Raw genomic sequence first — 20,461 nt, forward strand, 5'->3', positions numbered from 1 at the left:
AAAAGAAAAAAGAAAAGAAAAGAAAAGAAGAAAAGAAAAAGAAAAGAAAGAAAAGAAAAGAAAAGAAAAAGAAAAGAAAAGAAAAGAAAAGAAAAGAAAAGAAAAGAAAAGAAAGAAAAGAAAAGAAAAGAAAAGAAAAGAAAAGAAAAGAAAAGAAAAGAAAAGAAAAGAAAAGAGAAAAGAGAAAAAGAAAGAAACTCCACTTGATAAATAGCTCATGGAGAGTCCTTGGAAAACAAATAAAAACTGACTTTGCAGTTACTACACTGTTTCCCATTGCCCATTTAAAGTAACTCAATCAAAGTGTGCAGACCGGGCATTTAACCCAGCCTGACCTCCCTGTAACCAGTCCATGTCTTGCCTCCTCTGGTCTCTTGGTTCTGAGTGTTGAGAATATTGTTTCCAGCAGCACCTAAAGGGAATGGCTACACAAGTAAACAGTGGCATCCAACAGCTTTAAAAACCTGGATATTCCCAAGCTCACTTTGTTCATGGTGTCCATTGGAATATTTGGTTTGTCCCATGTGGTTGGTGCCACTTGGTTGGTGCCATGGTTTACTTGACATGATGGTGGTCACTCAGAGGATGAGCTTGATGATCTTGTAGGTCTTTTCCAACCCTAAAGATTCTGTGATTTCATGATTCTGTGCAGCGTTCCACTGGAAAAATGAGTTTTGATTGTTTTCCGTCACGAAGATCGTGTGAGGATAAAACTCACTGAAACTCATGAAGCGTTCAGATCATTGAGTCATCAGTAGGACAACTTGAAAATAATGTTTTATATTACAAAATGGAATTATAATTTATTAAAATTTTAAAGTCTGATGGGGGTTTTTTTTGTGATATTTCCCAAGAGAGGAAAGTTTCTTCCAGATAATTCTGGAAGAAGTTAATGGTAGAAGTAGCACAAGTCTTCTCATGAGAGTGCTTCTGTGGAGAGGGAAGCTGGAAATCTGAAAGCTCTGCAGCTGAAGACAGGCTGGAAGAAATGTCCTCCATTACTGGACTCATAATCCAGTCTCTAAATGATAACTGACATGTGCTTATGTTAAAGAAACCCCAAAACTGAATGAGTTACTTTTGGCTAGAAGAGTGTCTTAGAGCTGATATATGACAGATTTTACAGATATGGGTTCTCACCTGATCCTGAAGCTTGGGGTTATAGATGAAATCCATTCTTATACAATGGAACCTAATTGTCCCAAGGTGCAGGATCATAAACATAAATAATTTGGCATTTCAAAATAAGTAAATAAAACAATGGTGTAGTAAAATGCTTTTGCTTTCATGGAGAACATGAAATGAAACAGTACCTGGGAAAGAAAAGGAATAGAATGTTCCTTCCTTAATCAGAAAGATATGATATTTTGCAGAAAGGACATTTTCAGGAATTCAGGGTACTTTTTCTGAGAAATGAAGAAACATTTCCTCTTAAAAGAGAAAATTTACTTCTACTTTTTTGATTCTGTCTTTAAAGATAAAAATCTTTGTACAAATTAAATATTAGGGAAAATGGTATAGGAAAAAGAAAGTTTTACATACAGAAGGATAAATCCAGAAGAGAGATAAAGCAGAATAATTAATAGAAATATGCCTAAAAATTCTTCCTCTTGCTTGTTTTCCTGAAAAGTCATTGTCTGCCTTATCACAGTCAAATAGCATAAATATCCACTGCTAAGTCCCCTGACACAAAACATATTTAATTTTGTGACTGTAATTTCTTTTGCACTGAGCCAACCAGCTTTTTATGAAATGAAAGCTGAGTGCAGTTCTCAGGAAGAGCACTCGGGAGCTCTGCTGTACTGACAAAATTACATTACTGTCCTAAAAGGTCTTGAATCCTCAGTTTGGCAGACTGGGGCACAGATCTCACATTATTGCTTGTATTTGATTGGAAAAAGAACTAAAACTCTGCTTCAGCAAAAAACAGTTGAGGACAAAAGTCAAATGTGATATGGGCATTGTAGTGAATGGACTACACTGCCATAAACACTTTAAACAGCTACAAGCTGTAGCTATTCTTGCCCCATATTTGAATTCTCACAATGAAAAAATGTTCTTTTTTGCTCCTTCAGGAGTTTCCTATGAAGAATCAAGTAATATTATTTCAGCATGAGTGAGTTACTTCTGCAAAAACAAAGTGAACACCTAAAGCTCTGGAAGAAGATTTGTGATTTCTAACTTTGTTCTTACAATGAAAACATCTTTTCTCTCGCATGAAATACCTTTGTATAAGAAGAAGACAAAGATTTGTCTGCAATCTAAAGGTCATCAAATTCATTGTCACCTTGTGTTTTATATCAAGTTAATGCCTTGCACTGCTTTCACCAACACAGCAGACTAAATATTTTCTAAAAGAAAAGAAAGTAAAAAATGGCAAGCAGTTCCTTCAAACAGAACCTTAGAAATCAAAGCACTCATCAATCCACACACAAATTTTCCTGAGGAGAAAGAAGAATAGAAATGAGCTGCAAATGTTGCGTTTTATTCATGTTGTTAATTCTTGAGTTCTTGAGTCTTAATCCATGGATTTATCTAGACTAATACTACTGTAGAAAGCAAAAAAAAAAAAAGGAAAAGAGAGGTGAAAAATGTTAGTCACCCCATTTAAGGCTCTCTCCTTCTGAATGACTTGTTACCACCTTTAAGGCTTCTGCTCTGATCACAGAACAAAGAGAGGCTTTTTAGGTGCATGGTTCAAAGCACAAGCAGCAGCAGATTTTTGCTTGAACTGCCCTGCAGAAGAGCCTGTATCAATGGGCAGGAGGAAAAGGAGCTGGTCCCTGAGCATGAGCTGGATATCACTGGATAACACAGAGATGCCCCAGTGACAACATGAAGCAAAGCTTCCACACTGATGAATGCCATGAGCTATTCCCAAGATGAGTGGCTGAAGTATTAAATTATAACACTGCTGGATATCTGCCCTCTGCGGCACCATATACTTATTCTTTTGTTTCAAGTCAGATATTGTAGTTATTGCAGATGAGTGAGAAGGCTTTGAGTTTAAGTGCCAGAGGATAAAGAGATTTTGCCTCAGGATAAAATACAGGAATTATTTAAGAACTGAAAAGTATTGTAAATTTAATAACAATCATGAATAAATTAAACCAACCTAATTAAAAAATTATAAAATGATAGGTTCTGTAAGAAAAGCCTGACTGTGGAAATTGTTCTGCTCATGTGGAAACGTTTAACTTTTCCCATCCCTGTGCCTTTCTTAGAGATGATATCATTACCTTTTTTTAAAACTGTGCTAACATAGTGTGTTTATTCTCCATCTTCTTTCAGTAAAGGCCACAGTTACCCAGTTCAGTTGTAATTATGCACACATTATAACCCATTTATTCACCTTTCCCTTCATGACAGCCAGCTGGGAGGAGCACAGAGAAATTACCTGAGCAGCCAGGAACTGGAGCAGGAAGATAAAGCCCTGATGGAATTAACTGTGGCCAGTGACATCAAGAGCAACATGAAAAGCTTTAAGGTCTCATCCAACCCAAACCACTCTGTGATTCTATGAATTCACTATGAACCATACTATGATCCTACAGTCACAATCAAGGAGTAACAAACAAATCTCCCAGGCCTGTCTTCTGTTTCCCTGGATATTTCTCCCTGAATAGCCACAGATGTCATTCCAGGAGTTCACTCATGTTTCATGTAACTGCTTCCCTGTTAACCATAATAATCTGCTCCAAACTCTGTTTCTGACTGCATCTCTTCTGGTTGCTCTTTCCCTGTGTCTTGCTGGGACACAGAACTTTACTCTGTGTTTGGTTCATTACACAGAATCCATTATTTCACTGGCAGTAAGTGTGAAATGATGTATTGTTAATCACAGAGCCTAATAAAATCCTGGTGTTTGGTAGCTGAAATCCAGAGTGAATTGTTGTTCTTTCTATACCAAAGAATTTGACTACTCCTAGAATTGCATCTTGCATTATCTTACAATTAATTTGCCTTCTGTCATGTATTTGTCATGCATCTGCCACTTATATTCTGCCATCACATTTACTACATATTTTTTTTCTATTAAATTAATAAAGTTGTCATCCCTGGAAGTGCCCAGAGACCATCTGAGGTTCAGCTGGGTTTGGTGCTGGTGCTCCTTTGGTAATTCTGGTGCACACCCAGCTGTTACGAGGCCAGACCCTTCCTGCTTTCCTGTACAATGTTAGAAGCAGAATCCTTGTTTTTATTTGCATGCAAATAGATTTTACTTATCAATAATTACAACTGAAGTGGCTCCAGACTCCACCATGAAACTATTTAAACAGTCAGATCAGAAACATGATATTTTAGCATATTAAGTGAAATAATAGGACCACAGAACGATAGAATGGCTGAGGTTGGAGGGGACCTCAAAGATCAAGCAGTTCCATCCTACTGCCATGGGCAGGGACACCTTAAACCAGACCAGGATGCTCCAAGCCCCTCCAACACCTGAACACTTCCAGGGATGGGGCAGCCACAGCTTCTCTGGGCACCCTGTTCCATGTTACTGGCAGTTAAGGTTGTAAAAGCTTTGTTTTTTTTCATTTCATTTTTGTATGATGACATGTTATGTGTGTTTTAATCTTATTTCAGAATTTCCAGCAACTTCCACTGGAAAAAAATAACACATTCACTTAGATTTCTATATTTATATTTCACACTTTTCTTCAAATCCACAGTGAGGAAAGATGCTGAGTTGAGGAAATGATCTTTCAGCTGTTTCAAGGACAAGAGATCTTCAACACAAGTCTCTGCTCCTCATGCAGATGAGCGTGTGTCCTCCCCAGCACAATCCTTCTTCCCTCCAGGGCTCTCATCTGTAGCAGCTCTCCACGAGATGAACACACACAAATGGACAAGACTCTCCAAGGCACTGGTAAGAATTACATTTACCATAAGATAATGTGCCCCGTGGTGATTATAGCTCTGCCTTTTAGGAACAAGCTGGATGCACCTGCTGCAAAAAGTGTGCATAGGCTCATAAAGGTTTACATCACTGGTGATTAATTCTCTGGTATGATACCTCCTGCTTCAAATTAGAAGTAAACATTTAATGTTAAGGAGAAGCATATACTTAACCTGATGGTTTTGCTTCTCTACCAAGTATATTCTGCTCCTTGGGGCTGTTTTTTTAATGGTATTATTTGTTATTAACTTCATAGCTGGCATTTTTAAAAGTCATATGTTAACATATGTGCTGCTAAATAATTCCTCATATGCACAGAATTTATGGTTACATAAGTAATGTGATATATAATACTTGGTGTAAGCACACGCTTTTCCATCTGCAGTTCTTTCTACCTTTAATGGAAAAAATCCTACAGAAAGTATAATATTTTAACTCTTTAACCCATTTCTGATCTGATTTTAATCCCATTATAATACATTTTTACTGGAAAAATAAGATGATTAACATTGTGCTACAATTACTCCCGAATGTCATATTCCCTAACAAAATTCTTAGCCCATTATTTCTTTGAAAAAAAATCACAGCCTTCCAATCTGTAAGTGTATTACCCAGCTGGGACATGTTTTTTGGCTGGATTTCTTCCTTTTCTTTATTTTACTTCTTGCAGGCAGAGAGGTGAAAGGCTGAAGAGGAGCCAACTATAAATCATTCATTTTCAAAGCGATGTTTTGATCAACCTCTGGAACTGAGGAAATGATCATTGCAGCCTTTGGATGTGGTCTAAATTATGCCACAGGCAGTGCTTTTCTAAGTGACCATACAACACCTGCAAACTGCACATTCCTGCCATTATTTCCTTATTACTCTGATAATCCAATCTTTTCCAGTATTCTCATCTGGAAGGTGATAGCTTGAAAGGCAGAAAGGGTAGAAAATAAGATCAGGATTTTAGACTTTTATTTTACAGGAACGAATTTCTGTGTTTTCCCAGTCCTGTTAATAAAGCCACAGAAATTCTGAGTAATTTCTACCATATCCACAACAGGCTGTTTCACTGGTTTTTTTTCTCCAAGTCCATTCAGTAGACATTATTCCAGCACAACTGGAATAATGTGTCAGAGAAGATTCCTTCTTCTACTTCCCTTGGCATAAGTTCCTCTGGGACGGGATTGCCTTAAGCACCAGCAGCCAGCCAGGGATGCTGTAAAGAGAGCAGTGACTTGTGTTGTTATTGACCTTTGGGAAACTGTGCCTCTGGAAAAGCAGTACCAAAGCCTAGAGCAGACAAAATGAGACTATACAAGTTGCTACACAAATGTGTTCAGCTGGATCTTATCACATCCATGTGGAAGAGATAAGCACAGTCTGAGGCACTGAGGTGCCTCTGAGGGCAAGACACAGGACAAGGGACACTGATTCCCACTGATGACTCAGGTAAGTCCACAGAAACCCTCTGGTCATGATAAGTTGATTTGTTTTCTGGCTTTTTTCATGACATATTAACCCCCATTTTTCCAGGTAGTGACACTGGCTGGGCAGGAATACGTGCATGAGCTGGTCTGTGAACCAGCCCTGTGTGAAAAGCAGAAGTCAGGTTTTGCATGGTGTGGAGGCACCAGCTGCCACCCGTTCTGGACATTAGGAAATATTTCTTCACCAAAAGGGTGGTCAGGTGATGAAACAGGCTGTCCTGGGGAGTAGTGGAGTCACCATCCCTGGAGGGATTTAAAGGACATGCAGATGTGTCACTTCGGGATGTGGTTTAGTGGTGGCCTTGGCAGTGCTGGACTTCATCTCAAGGGTCTTTTCTAACCTACATGATTGTAGAATTCTGTGTTCCCTCCACTTGGGACTTCAGGTCCCCACCACCTCGGCAAGAGAAACTGAACACAGTGTATGCATCCATCCTGCTGACATCCTCCTTGCTCACACCCGCCCAGCCAGGGTGTGACCATCAGGGTGGCTTGGGCTTCCCACTTTGTCAGAAGAGTCCCAGGGACTCCTGCCCAGGGTGTTGTACTTGGGTTGATGATGTTGAGAACTCGCTGAGAGGGGGTGGGGGTGGGGTTGGGACTTGTCAGCTGGGTGATGAGGCTCTGGTGGCTGTGACATCACAGAGGATGGGTCACAGTGAAATCTGTCCCTAAGGACAACACTGGGCAGCCCCATTGCAGCTGGACTGGGGTGATTCGTGTGTGCACATGCACGGGGAAGGCTGGGGTGGATAGGGGACTGGACAGATGCCCAGGGGGGTTCCTAACTCTGAGTGAGGGCTGAGCCCTTCAGAGCAGGGCAAGGTTCTGCCCTTGGGGCTGGGGACAGTGGGAGTTGGGGATCTCTGTGCTGGCTTTTGGGCCTGTCCCTGCTTTGCCAAGAGACCCCTTGGAACCTCCTGCAGTGAGTTTGGACTTGGTGCAGTGATGCCCAGAACCCACTGAGCATTGAAGTCTGGGGCTTGTCAGCTCTGGTGGCTGTGACATTACAAAGAACAAGTGACAGTCGGAGCCATCCCCAGGGACACCACCAGACAATTCCCCTGTAGCTGGACTTGGGCAATTGGTGAGTGCACATGCACAGGGAAGGCTGGGATGGATGGGAATGGGACAAATGCCCGGGGGGGGTTTCTAACTCAGAGTGAGGCCTGGGCCCCTCAGGGCAGGGCAGTGTGCCGCTCTCTGGGCTGGGGGCAGAAGGGCTCAGGGCTCCCAGTGGTGCCAAAGAAGCTTTGGAGATGTGCCAGGTGCCCCTGGCTCCATGGAATGCTCCAGCATGGCAGGGACGGGGCCTCAGGAGACTGTTCAAGTGTCTCTTGCCCTTTCATGGGACAGAGCCCTGCTAGGGATGACCATCAGGGTGGCCTGGGCAGGACGGGCCCTGTGCTGTCTCCAGCCAGGGTCTGTGGTCCCTTCAAGCCTGGTCACCCAGACCTGCTGGATAAACCTTTCTTCCACCTTCTCCAGGCCATGGCTGTGACAATTATCCTTCTCCTGGCTGTGCTGGCCATCATGCCTGCGCAGACACAAGATCCACAGATTGATATGACCATGGTCCAGCAGATGCAGCAGCGTGAGGAGTTTCTGCAGCAGGAGGTGATGAGGCTGCTGCAGGAGATTGAGTGGATCAGGTCCCCACAAGAAGCTCCACTCCTCTCTGGGTTGCAGATCTGTCTCTTCTGGGCTGCTGCAGCAACCATGCTGGTGGAGGTCTGCTGGCTGGCCTGGCAAATGAAGCTTGCCCCTTGCAGCTGCTGTGTGCAGGACAGCTCTGGCAACAAGGAAGAAAATGACAATGAGGATGAGAAGCTCAAAGGAGCATGCCAAAGGGTCAGGTTGCTTTCTGTGCCAAACCTATTGTCTGTGCAGGAACTGTCTGACACGTGCAGGAATGTGAAGAAGATGATGCATGATGTCCTCCGTGTCTGCCGAGTGCTTTCCAAAGACACTTTCATGCCGGACATGCACCCAGTGACTGGGAAGAATGGCATCCATGAATCCTGGACTATCTTTGAGGAGCAACTCTTGTACCAGCTGCTCGTGTTCCTGCAGCCACCCCCCGGGCACTTTTTCAAGCTGGAGCTGTATGGTGGGACACATCTGCCAGAGAGGTGCTCCAACATCCGTGTGGTGCTGGAGTGCACCTGCTTGAGGAAAATGGGGAATATTCCATGTTTTATCCACCCCTCCAAGACCAGCGAGACGGGCCAGCACTCACCCCTGCTGCAGAACCTCTGCACAGGCTCCTACCTAGACGTGGAGGAAATCACCTGCTGGGTGCAGAACTTGGTCCAGACAGCCTGGGAGCATCTGCCCCAGTGGCAGGACTGGCAGCTCACGGTGCTGCCCAGCTCCCACTCCTGCCGGCTGCTGCTGAACGGCCCCTCTGAGCTGCAGCTCTGTGCTGTGCTGGTGTTTGCCGTGGAGCAGGGCAGCCCAGGCACCTTCCTGGTCCTTCAGTAGGAGTGGCCAGCGTTCCCAGGGGCTGCCTTGGGCTGGGGCTGGCTGGGGAATAGGGAGTAGACACAGACAGACAGCTGAGCTTGGCTGCCCAAAGGGATCTGCTGGACTATACAACACTGAACCCCTAAACATGTGCTGACTGGGCCTGATCCCTTGGTTGTCCCACATGTGCTGTGTGATCACACTTAAGATGCTCTGTTCCATAACCTTGCTGGGCACCAAGATCAGGCTGACAGGCCTGGAGTTCCCTGGATTCTCCTTCCAGCCCCTGTGGATGGGCCTCACACTGGCAGCTCCAGTTCTGGGACCTCCCCAGCTAGCCAGGACTGATGATGGATGCTGGAGAGGGGCTTGATCAGCTCTTTTGCCTCCACCTGGATTTCAGGGGTTCCATTCCAGCTTAGGGGGCAGACAGGGATGAGGATAACTGGTCTTACTGTTGACTGAGGCAAAGAAGATGTAAAGTACCTCAGCCTTTTCTCTCTTTAGTGACTGAGTTTTCTTCTGGGTCCAGTAAAGAATGGAGCATTCCTTGGCCCTCCAACTGCCGTTAATGTATTCATAAAACAACTTTTTATTATCCTCGACAAAAGTGGCCAAATAAGTTCTGAGCTTTTGCCTCTCTAGTTTTCTTCCTACATTACCTAAAGACATCTATAAACACTTCCTGAGCTGCCTGCACCTTTTTCCAGAGCTGATTCCCCTGGTGGGCTCACCAGCTGTGCCAGGAAGTGAAGTTCTCAGCCACACACTCCGGGACCCTCCCAGGCTGCCCCTGCTGTGTTGAGTTTCCAGCAGACATCCAGCAGGTTCCTCCTTCTTCTTTCTCCCTCTTTATGAATGGATTCTGGTGGAATATGGCATGGAATATCCCTTTGGGGTGCCCTAACCCTAACCTTGGGCTCAGCTGTGCTGTCTGTGTCTACTCCCAACTGCCCAAGTACCCTCTTGTGGTTCCAGCCCAAGCCAGCAATTAACACCACACAGCCCTTACTCAAAACCCTCCTCTTCCCCCCACCTTGGTGGAGTGGGGAGGAGAATCTAAAGTAAAACTTATAGGTTTAGAGAAGTTTAAAAATTAATCATTTAGAGAAGCTTAGTAACTGCAAACAAAGTCAAATACTGCAATAGTGGTAAATAATAATAGTATTGATGATACAACTGAAAAGAAAAGAAGCAACCAAACTTGTGAGGCACAATACAAGTACTCACTACCTACTGACCAACAATGCCAGAGCCACCTCTCCGAACCAGATCAGGCCCTGTTCCAGATAATTTCCCCAGTTTATATACTGGGCATGCTATTCTCTGGTGTGGAATATCCTTTTGGCCCGTTTGAGTCATCTGTCCTGGCTATTCTCTCTGCCAGTTTATTTTCTGTACCTTCTCAATGACAGAGCATGAGACCCAAAAGGAAAAAAAAATCCTTGACATAGGATAAATAGGACTTAGCAAAAACAAAATCATCAGTATTTTGTCAACATTTTTCTCCTAAATGAAAAACACAGCACTGTACCAGCTACTGAGAAGAAGTTAAGTCCATCCCAGCCAAAGCCAGGCCATCCCCAGCCCCCTCACCAGAGTGACAGCGTGAGAAGCAGAAAAGGCCTTGATGCCGTGCAAACACTGCTGAGCAATAAGAAAAACCTCCTTGTATTATCAACACCGTTTTCAGCAGAAATCCCAAACACAGCCCCACTGTGATCACTAAAGAAAAGTAACTCAACCCCAGTCAAAACCAGCACACTGAGCAACAGGTTTTGAACTATTTTCTGTGGTACAGAGAGAACAAAATTCAGGCACAAAAGTCTGCTAGCTAGTTCCAGTAATAGTACAAAAGGTCATTTTTCCGAATGGCTAAACTGCACCCCCAGGCTTTCAGAATTATGTGCTGTGTCATTATTAAGAAAAATCTCATTGCATTAAGAAGCAGCCATTGCTTTTAAAAAGACAGAGGCAATGGGTTTTTTTTAAAAAAAACAAACCCAAGAAAGCCTTATCACAAAAACAGTGTGAGCTGCATTTGAAAATAAAGTTTGTAGTTCAAACTGAGATTTCTTTGGCTCCTGTTTCCACCAGCAGCCATCTCACTGAGGTCTGACAGGTGTTTGCAGTGTTGCTAAGCCCCTGGGTTAATTCAGTGCATGAGGAACAGTGAGATTAAATTATTTCTGTAAGCAGAGTTTTGAAAAATTAATTGAAAAGGTGAACTACTCTTCCCAAATAAAAATATATGAAAGCAGACCTCAGACATCTTTTTGTACGGGGAAGTGGACAGAGAATGCTCTAAGTCTCAGCTTAATATTAGCTGGAATATCAGATTTCAAACTTCACTCAAAGTCAAAAGGAAAGACCTATGCCAGCAGCCATGTACTAATTCAGCACTGAAAGTTGTGAATAAGTAGTACATTTCAGGGCGTAGAAGCAACTTTCCTCAGTTGCTCAGTTCCTCAGACAGTCATAAATAAACAAGCTCTCATGGTTTAACATCACAATTCAGCAGATTTGTTCAAACTCAGCAGCTGTGGGATCTAGATGCCGAGATTTCCTGGTGGGCCATTTGGATTCTCTTTCCACAACTGTTTTTCTGAGTCCACAGACAAGGGGCTGGCAGATTTTACTCTACATTTGCAGGGGAGTGGCATGGCCAAAAGATTAGTGCCACTGTTTGTGTGAGAAGAACCAACTTGATCACCTGTGATGATCTGCTGATAAAAAAAAAAGGGAAAAAAGCAGTGCTAGAGCAGAGCTAGTGGAAAGTGCGAGTCCTCAAAACATGCACAGTGCAGACACTCTCTCGTCTGCAGGTTGTTCCTACTGAGATGCAGAGCTGGATTTACCGTGTCAGTGTTGAGCAGAGGGAGTCTCATTTCCTGTGCATCCCTAGCTGAGCACTGGAGGCAAAGCAAAACCTTCCACAGCAGAGTCCTCCAGTCCCCCTGGCCAGTGGCAGCAGCACTCCCAGAACTGCTTTATTCGCTGTGTCCTGGGTGTTAACATGAAACATCCCAGCTCTGTCAAATTGCATGGATTTTTATTCTATTAGCAAAGATTTTGTGTCTGTAGAGGACCTTTCAGATGTAAATCATAAACTGTACTCAGGTCACATCCTCTGTCCCTGAGCTGTGATGACTCTACTAAATTTTGTTATCACCAGGCTGACACATTCACAGTCACCTGCATGTGTCTCTCTGTGTGAGCTACTTCTTTCTGACTGAAAACAAGAGCAAAAATAGAAACTGCTGCTAATCCCATCTCTGTGGGACCACAGAAAACCCCTGACATTTGTCTGTAAACTCTATTGCACACCAGGCCAGAACAATTCAGATTCACCAAAGACCTTGTGTGGGCCTGCTGTGTCCCCTCAGGACAGTCAGGGTCTGCCACTGACCACTTCAGGTGTCAGCTAATCTTCAGTCTTGGAGCTCAAGACAGAGCTGGACATCTCATCCACATCCCACAGCACCACTAATACATTGTCTTATCTCTTACACAAAGTCTTTCCTTTATCTAGGAAACTTGGCCTTGGTAATAAAGAAAACAGGCGTCAGTGTCTCTGCTGATTGTTGATATTTATTAGACATTACAGAATCCACAAGAATTGAATCTTCTACCAGCTCCTCATGCTCCTGCAGCCACCCCCAGTCCCTCCTCCATCCTGGAGCAGGAAACCGTGGGGCAGCACCCAAAGAGCTGCTCTGACATCCCTGTGGTGCTGGAGTGCTCCATGGAGCATCTGATGGGATGAGTTTTTCTTGTGTTTTCTCCACTACTAGGACAATGAGCTGCCTCAGGATCAGAGCTCACTGCTCCTAGAAACCCTCTGCACAGGCTCCTACATACACCTGGAGCAAATCTCCAGCTGGCTGCAAAACTGGCTGTGTTCAGCCTGGCTGTGTTTGCCTCAGTGGTGTCTGCTGACACCACTGCTCCTGCTCCTTGTGAGCAGCTCCTCTAAGGAGCAGAGCTGCTCTGAGGTGGTTCTGGCAGCTCCTTGGAGGGGCAGAACTGCTCTGAGATGGTTCTGGCAGTGCAGGAAGGCAGCACAGGCAGCTGCCTGATCCTAGGGTGGGCAGCAGCCAGCTTCCCCAGGGTGCTGGTTTAACTAGGGGAGAGTTAGACTGGGAAGGGCTGAGGCTCATGTGAGGTTATATTTTCACTTTATGCTTCCCCACAGGCTCTCTAGAGTAGAGTTAGACTTCTACATATACTCAGTATAGAGCTACATATACTACATGTACCCAATGTACACATTTTTATGTTTTGAGTGAACTTTTTCTATGCCAATTGTGATTACACAATCATGAAAATTATGAAAGAGCTTAGAAACACCTCATTCTATATATATTCTGGCTGCTCAAACCCACAACAATTAATATGAACCAGTTAAATAACCCAGGTAAATATCTAATTCACTTTTCATAACTGAAAGAGTGCAAAGCAGCCAGTGCCTTTTGAAACCCTCATCATGGGGACAGGAAATTGGACAGGTCCAGTCCCTGTAAATCAAACATCCCCTCCAGAAGGCAGGCAGCAACAGTGCCTCCAGGCAGGACACTTCTGCTCTGTTCCAGCCTTTTTACCTAGCCTGAGGCAAGGCACTGTTTGCCTTACTCCATTTCCCATATGCAAAACTCTGTAAACATGGGCTGACTTGTGAGGAAATAAGTCCTAAGCAAGCACCACAGGTGTATAAGTTAGGGGGGACTTAGGGAACTTTTCTGAGTTTGTCCTGGACTGAAGTGGAATGGCTGTGCAGGTCTTCCCTTGAAGTATTTCAAAGATGGGGGTTATATAAAGCTACAAACCATAACCTACAACGCCTGCAAAAAATTGATTATTTCTTTTATTTCCAATGTGATTGTCATTTGTTTTACTGGCAAAACATCTGGCACATTTTAAACAACTTCTGACATTCATCTCCTCATCTGCTGGGCAAATAACTGACCTGGTTAATACTTGATTTGGTCCTTTTCACAGCAAAAGAAAATAAAATAATTTAAAATTTGGTTGAGTGTACTCCAGGAGCAAGAGAATGCAGGATATTTCCACATGACTGAGTAGGAATGGCTTCTTAAAACAGTTAATGTTTCATACATGCTTTACACTCCCTTGTAGTCTCATTTTCACTTTTTATATTCCTTTTTTATTAAAAAAAAAGGGAAAGCAAATACTTTTAATTTATTTTATGTGCACTGGTGATATGAAGTAATCAGTAGTCACCAAATTCATATTTATAAAAAGTAGCTATTTAACAATCATTGTTTGCCAGTGTATTTATTGTAAAAAAAATATATTTCAAGAATAAAATTTCATCTATAAAGAGCAATTAACTTGTGCAATCACTGTGTACAGTAAGACATCGATTCTCCTCAGTTCTGCATTGCTACTAGACTCCAGCTGAATGTGTTAACTAACCCAGGACTGACACTTTAGAGAAGAACAACATGTGCTCATTTCAGAGGAGTCTGAACCACTAAATTTCCAAATTATTAAAGAAAGGATGCCCACTGTAAGGAATTGACACTCTTATTTGTACATTTTATTTGACTGATTTTCATAATAAGTCTCTTTGTAGTTTCGGATTTCCCTTCTCCAGTAGAAGTTGAGATAACTTAAGCTCAGATATGGCTTGATGTGGTTGCTATCCACAAACATATTAATTCACAAAATCTTACTTATTGTAGCTAAAAAAACTGGCAAAAGAGATCTGTAATGAAAAAAGAGTGTTAAATATTATGGCTGTGAAATCCTCTAATAAAAAGTTTAAGGCCACAAAATATAAGGGTCAATGAGTGTCATTAATTTTATGTTCATCTGCTGTCTCATATTGGTTAATTTTAGTAGGCAGGTCTAGGAGCTACTGAACAGAAATGAGCAAAATGAGTAGGCTTATTTACTATATTATCTTATTAAATTAATGCATGTATGTGTGAACTGTAAACTGTCCCTCCCTTTTATATAGAAATATATATATACATGCACGTATAGAAGTGCCACGGTTTTCTCACTTGTAAATCTCCAACATTTGTCCCTTCAGTAAGTTCAGTGCCAAAAATCATGTTCACTATTTCTTGGAAACTTCACCCAAAATCTCCTTCCTGCACATGTCACAAAAGAGTCTTGTTGTGGATCTCTCACTACTCAGCCATCAGATCTACAGGAGATCCTAACGGTGAGACAGCAAAGGCCCTTACTAATCATTCAAACAATTTCAGATCAACCAAAACATTCTAAGAACTGAAATATTTCTTTGTTTCTGGGACAGGTTCAGGCACATCTTTTGAAGAAGAAGTAGGAAGAATAGAAAGAGTGGATGAGAGAAAATTCACCAGCCTTTATGTGTATTATGCTCTAACAGGGCATGTAGGTTTCTGAATCCTACACATTTTTTAGGGCTGTAAGTATGCAAGAGAGGACTTTGCTCAAATCTGAAACAACAAAAGAGTTAGGTCAATTATGAGTTCAAGCTGCTGCAAGTTACACAAATAATTTCATCATTTCTTAGTGCTCTGGCAAAGAAAGACCACTGCATCATGCCATGCTACCTTCCTGATTGCCAAGTTACCACATCTCACTCAGAGGTCACAGCTTTTACTCCTTATGATTAAATTGCCTGGCATGTGTAAGTTAGAGTCTTTAAGTCATTAATTTCTAAGCATATGCATTTTTTTGGTTCCTCCTCATTTGCTGCCCATCATCGTGCAATTGATTGTCTAAAAGCCTAATCAGTTGGTTTTCAACAATTTGCAACACCCAATCAATCATGTCTGTGAAAAGTTAACAATTCTGTCTGGATCTGAGCAGGGTTTGGATTTTAATAGCTTTGATACAGCAGAAGAGATGCCATTTTGGGCTGAAAAAGACACTGCACAGTCAGTGCTCCTCACTTGTTACAGTCTTTAATTATACCATCTACTCATATTAAACAATGAAAAGTGTGGGTCACCTTCCTACTGCTCTATGAGATGTGACGTTTTTGACTCACAGTAAGATTAGAAAAGGTCTTACTGTGATACTGCAGTTATTTGATGTATAAATGAATATATTATATATGCTCTTATATATATTGCATATATACAGATATATCCATCTGGAGCTGGATGGGGCAGTCCCTGAGCTCTCCTGACAGAGGAATCCCTGCAGGCCCTGCTGCCAACACCTTGCCATGAGCACCAAATAAAAAGCTAACTAAGTTCTAATTATTGCTAACTGCCAGTGGGTGAGAGGCTGATGGGAGTTGCATTCTTTTTTAAGGATTTTACCTTTATCCATACCTACAAACCTGATCCAAATACTCTTTGCAATGCAAAGAAAGAAATCCTATGGCTCATGTACAGAAATCAGATATAAGCAGCCATTATTTCAGATCAAAAAATACACATATTTCTCCTGAGCTGAGTTTGTGGTGAAACACAAGCTTTTCTTCTGAGGCCTGAGGGATAAGGGCTGTTGTTTCTAGTGTTGTAGGTTTGTACATTCTTGTTAACACAGCCGTGGCTGCAAATATTTTTCTCTCATCTCCTGGAGAAAAGATGAGGGAAAATACGACTTTGTTTTCTAAAAGATAAATCTGTAGCCTGTGTGCTCTGGAGAGGAGATCTTGCTCTGCTTGTTCATTAATCTACCAGGCATCATCACAACTGTGGGGAGTCCCAAGTAGAGTTTATTGGCTGTGGCTGTTTGTCAGCGTGGTGAGAATTGTACATGGAAATTTCCAGCTGCTGTATTCCAGAAGAACAAGTCCTAAAATCTCTTTGTCTATGCAGTGAACAGAGCCTAAATAATATTCTCCCTTAAAAAACATTATTTGACTCATTGCAGCCTTCAAGTAAGATTTTTGGAAGCTCCATTCATGGTTGTGTGGTAGACAAATGGTTTCTTTGGTGCACAGGATGTGACTGGTTTCACGAGGTTTATTAAATGATGGTTAAAGGACAAGGAATAAAAATTTGACTAAGAACAATGACCGAATCAAAACAAGTGCCATTTAGTCTGCCTTAGAACTTAGGTACCACAGCATTTGAATGGTTTATCCACAAGGACACAAACAGGAATATGTTCTGTTGTGATTGCTTGAACTTCTTGGCTATTGTTTGTCATGTATTGTCTGCATTCCTTAGGGATGGATATTGCAGGAGAAAAAACCCTTTACAGCAGGTTGTCAGGAAGTTCCTTGGTGAGAACAACTACACAATGATGTTTAATACTTCAACTTGTAGGACTTGAAATCAGGCTGATAATTTTCTAGAGTTTTAACTGCTCAGGATAAAGTATCCTCCTTCAGACATCTGCTTCACAGTACATGTGATTTTTGAAGTTTCAATTAATACAGCTGAACCTTTTCTAATAACAGGACTAAGAGGAGTGAAAGATTTTTTTTAAAGGTGTTTACAGTCTAATCATATAGAAATACCAAAAAAAAGAGTAAAGCTAAGGCAGAAAGCAGTGAGAAAGGTAACCAAATATTACAAAGGCATGCAGAGTGATTTAGAAAAAGGTATAATTAGAATAAGAACAGATGTACCCTGAAAAAGGTACTTGAAAGGGAGGGAATGGAAGGAGAAAAATATATTATCATGACTAGGGAAAAGTATAAACACAGCGAGTGTTAGGAAATGATGCACTGGGAGAAACTCCAGAATTACTTTTCTTAGCCTTCTTTCTTTGTCAGTCAATGTCAGTAAATGCTACCATCAAGTTACATTACTATTCTTTTTCTAGTCAATGGCCATGTGATGGAAAACCACCTCCTACAGCTGTCTGTCACTGAGGCAGTTGAAGTGACAGATGTTTGCTTCTATAGATCTGAGGTCTCCATTCTGCCCAATGGCCCAAACTGGAACCTTTCTGATGCCTTGTGAAGCAATAAAACACACCAAAACCCCTTCAGATGTTTAATTATGGAAAACTCTTCCACAAGATATTCCCTAAGGCTGTAAATCCAAGCACTTGAAGTTCACTGAATGTCAGAGCTGACAGCTGCCTCTGTAACCTGCTTGGAGTGCTCACACTACGGGAGTCTCCCAACAAAAATTCTGTGGCATTTTTCTCACAAGGCACTTGCCTCTATTAGCTCAAGGCTGTGAGGAATTCATGGCATGGATTGTGACAGGGAGGTTAAATGTTAAAAGACATTGAGGGGCTGGAGCAGATCCAGAGAAGGGAACGGAGCTGGGGAAGGGTCTGGAGAGCCAGGAGAGGCTGAGGGAGCTGGGAGAGGGGCTCAGCCTGGAGAAAAGGAGGCTCAGAGGGAAATTAATAATTTTCTATAAATTTCTGAAAGGAGAGTGGAGCCGGGTGGGGAGCTCTTATCCCAGTAACAAGCAATAGGACTAGAGGAAATGGCCACAGGTTGTACCAGGGAAAGTTTAGTTTGGATTTTAGGAAAATCTTGTTCTCAGAAAGGGCTGTCAAGCTCTGGAAGGGCAGTGGTGGAGTTACCATCCCTGGAGGTACTTAAAAACATGTAGAGATGGCCCTTGGGAACAGGGTTTAGTGGCGGCCTAGTTTTAGTGCTGGGTTAAGGGTTGGACTCAGTGATCATAAAGGTCTGATCCAACTTAATCATTCTATGATTCTAACGATTTTTTAAAACTCATCACTGACTGTGCGGACTTACTGCCTGAACAACAAGAAAAACACCATACATGTTTCCTAAATTTTACTCACCTTTAAAACCTTCATTCTTATTAAGATTGTTTCACATTATTTTCCCTCTTTGTTGTTTCACATTATTTGCACTCTTTGTTTTCTTCTTTTTTTCTCTGCTGTCTCTTAAGTCTCTCACAGATCGTTCAGTGTGGATAAGGAGAAATAATTGCAAGTGATTGAGCTTCTGTGGCCTAATGAGTAAGTCTAAGACACCCAAGTGAAGCCTTTCCTAGTTTACTGAATACATTAAAAAGAAAAACTGCCCCAGAAAATGTATTATAGTGGCTTGTAAAGACAGTGTAAGCAAATATATAGCTCATGGTTGAGATGAATTTGATTTATGCAGTTATGTTGCTCAGTTGGTGGTGAATTCTATCTCATTTTGAAAGGAGAATTCTGTTGCTGTAGAACATCTGTCCCTCATTCCTCACTTTTCAGTCTATGATGAAGACAAACAGGGTCAGGAACACAAGTTGTTCCTCTCTTTCCTAAATTCTGCAAAATTTCAAAGCTGGTGTTCAAATAAACGATCTATTAAATTGTATGTTCTGAGAAGCATTTAAAAAATCCATTAATTACTATGAAAAGGTTATATTTTTAAAAAATTAAAACAGCAGAATCTTTCTGCAAGTGCATTTTTTAAACAGATTTATGCATTTCCTTTCTCATCTGGACTCTCAGCCTTCTACTACTATTTATTTTTCATTTTTTTATTTATAAAATATATGCAGACACAGAAAGACTTGGCAGGACAAAAGGAAGCATACATACATGTTCTTGTTGGTTTTCTTTAAAGGTTTTTTTTTTTTCCACATTTTATGATTGGAAACGCCCTAGTATTAAGCCCTATCTAAAATAGCTTGTGATCATTAAGAGTTCTTTGCTTTTAATTAATTTTCTAGAAGGTGCAATTGTTGATTTGCTCTTCATGACGCAGGTGTAAAATTATTTAGCTGGTGGCTGGTAAGACACCATGGAGGTGTTTCACAAAACTTTTCTATCTGATTCAGAAAATTCTGTTTATAGGGCTTGCCTGAAAACAACAAACCACTTAAAATTCAAAACTCATGTGCTACTGAACAGGTTTGGGAATTCATTTTGTTATCTTCTTTTATTCATGTTGTTAAAGCAATCCAGGAATTGAGAAACACATTAGCCTAACCCTGGGGAAATGCATGGATATGCTAAAGGCTGGAGGAAAGCTGAAAGCTGGATGGATAATAAGTTCACTAAAGTTTGGTTTTTTCCAACTCTATCTCAAAAGTTATTTCAAACTATGAGAAAGTAACCTTTGCAATGGGTCGAGCTCACAGATCAAAGTGGACAACAGACCTGATTATGTACAAACCTGTCATCAGCTTTCTGCTACATGCTTTGAAACAGAGCAAAAGGGCCCTCAAAACAATGGTTTAATACTATTTTATCTGTCAGGCTTGTCACACTGGTGGCAACAAAGGAAAATTGAGATACTGATAGTCTGGAGCGTTTTTTCAAGACTGTTGTGCTTGTGACACCAAGAGCTCCATCATTAATTTTTAACACTGTACAGAAATGGGAGTCATAGAAGTCGTTCGAAGAGCCTGATAGTACATGTGAGATTCAGTGCTGAAAATTGGTCATGACCCTTCTTTTCATGTGCTGGATATTACTGAAGACAGAATTAAATGAGGGAAAAAAAACATCAAAAAAACCCATCAAGAAACTTAGAAACCCACTTTCTCTTTGATTGTGTGAGGTACCAAACTTGGATTTCTTTGGAGCTTAATGTAATTTTCTATTTTTAGTATATGACTTTGTTGTTTGTCTCTAATGGTACTCTCCAGTCATATTTTTCTGTGTAAACATAAATTTTTACTATAGAAGATATACCAGAAGTTTTTATTGTAGTGACATGGATCTTTTATACTCTTTTCAACTCAAAGCACAACGGCATTATAGAAAACAA

The 20,461-nt window shown here is 41.6% G+C and overlaps 1 protein-coding gene and 2 long non-coding RNA genes across 3 annotated transcripts in view; 2 read left to right on the top strand and 1 right to left on the bottom strand.

Moving 5' to 3' along the window:
• The window catches only part of LOC135299686 (uncharacterized), a 7,476-nt gene extending 1,772 nt beyond the window's left edge, over positions 1 to 5,704 (top strand). Inside the window, exons 3-5 of the long non-coding RNA XR_010361637.1 lie at positions 3,370 to 3,663; positions 4,677 to 4,873; positions 5,574 to 5,704. This is a non-coding gene — a long non-coding RNA (uncharacterized LOC135299686). The remainder of the gene's footprint in view (positions 1 to 3,369; positions 3,664 to 4,676; positions 4,874 to 5,573) is intronic.
• A 142-nt stretch (positions 5,705 to 5,846) lies between these two features.
• Positions 5,847 to 6,971, bottom strand: LOC135299685 (uncharacterized). Its single transcript, XR_010361636.1, has 2 exons — positions 6,724 to 6,971; positions 5,847 to 6,107 (listed from the first exon to the last, which is right to left on the bottom strand). It is a non-coding gene; the product is annotated as an uncharacterized LOC135299685 (long non-coding RNA).
• A 10-nt stretch (positions 6,972 to 6,981) lies between these two features.
• Positions 6,982 to 10,916, top strand: LOC135299684 (inositol 1,4,5-trisphosphate receptor-interacting protein-like 1). The gene is made up of 2 exons (XM_064419023.1): positions 6,982 to 7,465; positions 7,867 to 10,916. Exon 2 carries the CDS (start codon positions 7,870 to 7,872, stop codon positions 8,860 to 8,862), a length of 993 nt encoding a protein of 330 aa, XP_064275093.1. The 5' UTR covers positions 6,982 to 7,465; positions 7,867 to 7,869; the 3' UTR covers positions 8,863 to 10,916.
• Positions 10,917 to 20,461: the final 9,545 nt, after the last annotated feature.

This window comes from Passer domesticus, chromosome 4, assembly GCF_036417665.1.
Source record: "Passer domesticus isolate bPasDom1 chromosome 4, bPasDom1.hap1, whole genome shotgun sequence".
In the NCBI taxonomy this organism is placed as follows: Eukaryota; Metazoa; Chordata; class Aves; order Passeriformes; family Passeridae; genus Passer; species Passer domesticus.

What these genes read in the sequence shown, in the direction of transcription:
- LOC135299684 (XM_064419023.1), top strand. Translation starts at nt 7,870, where the DNA reads ATGGCTGTGACAATTATCCTTCTCCTGGCTGTGCTGGCCATCATGCCT.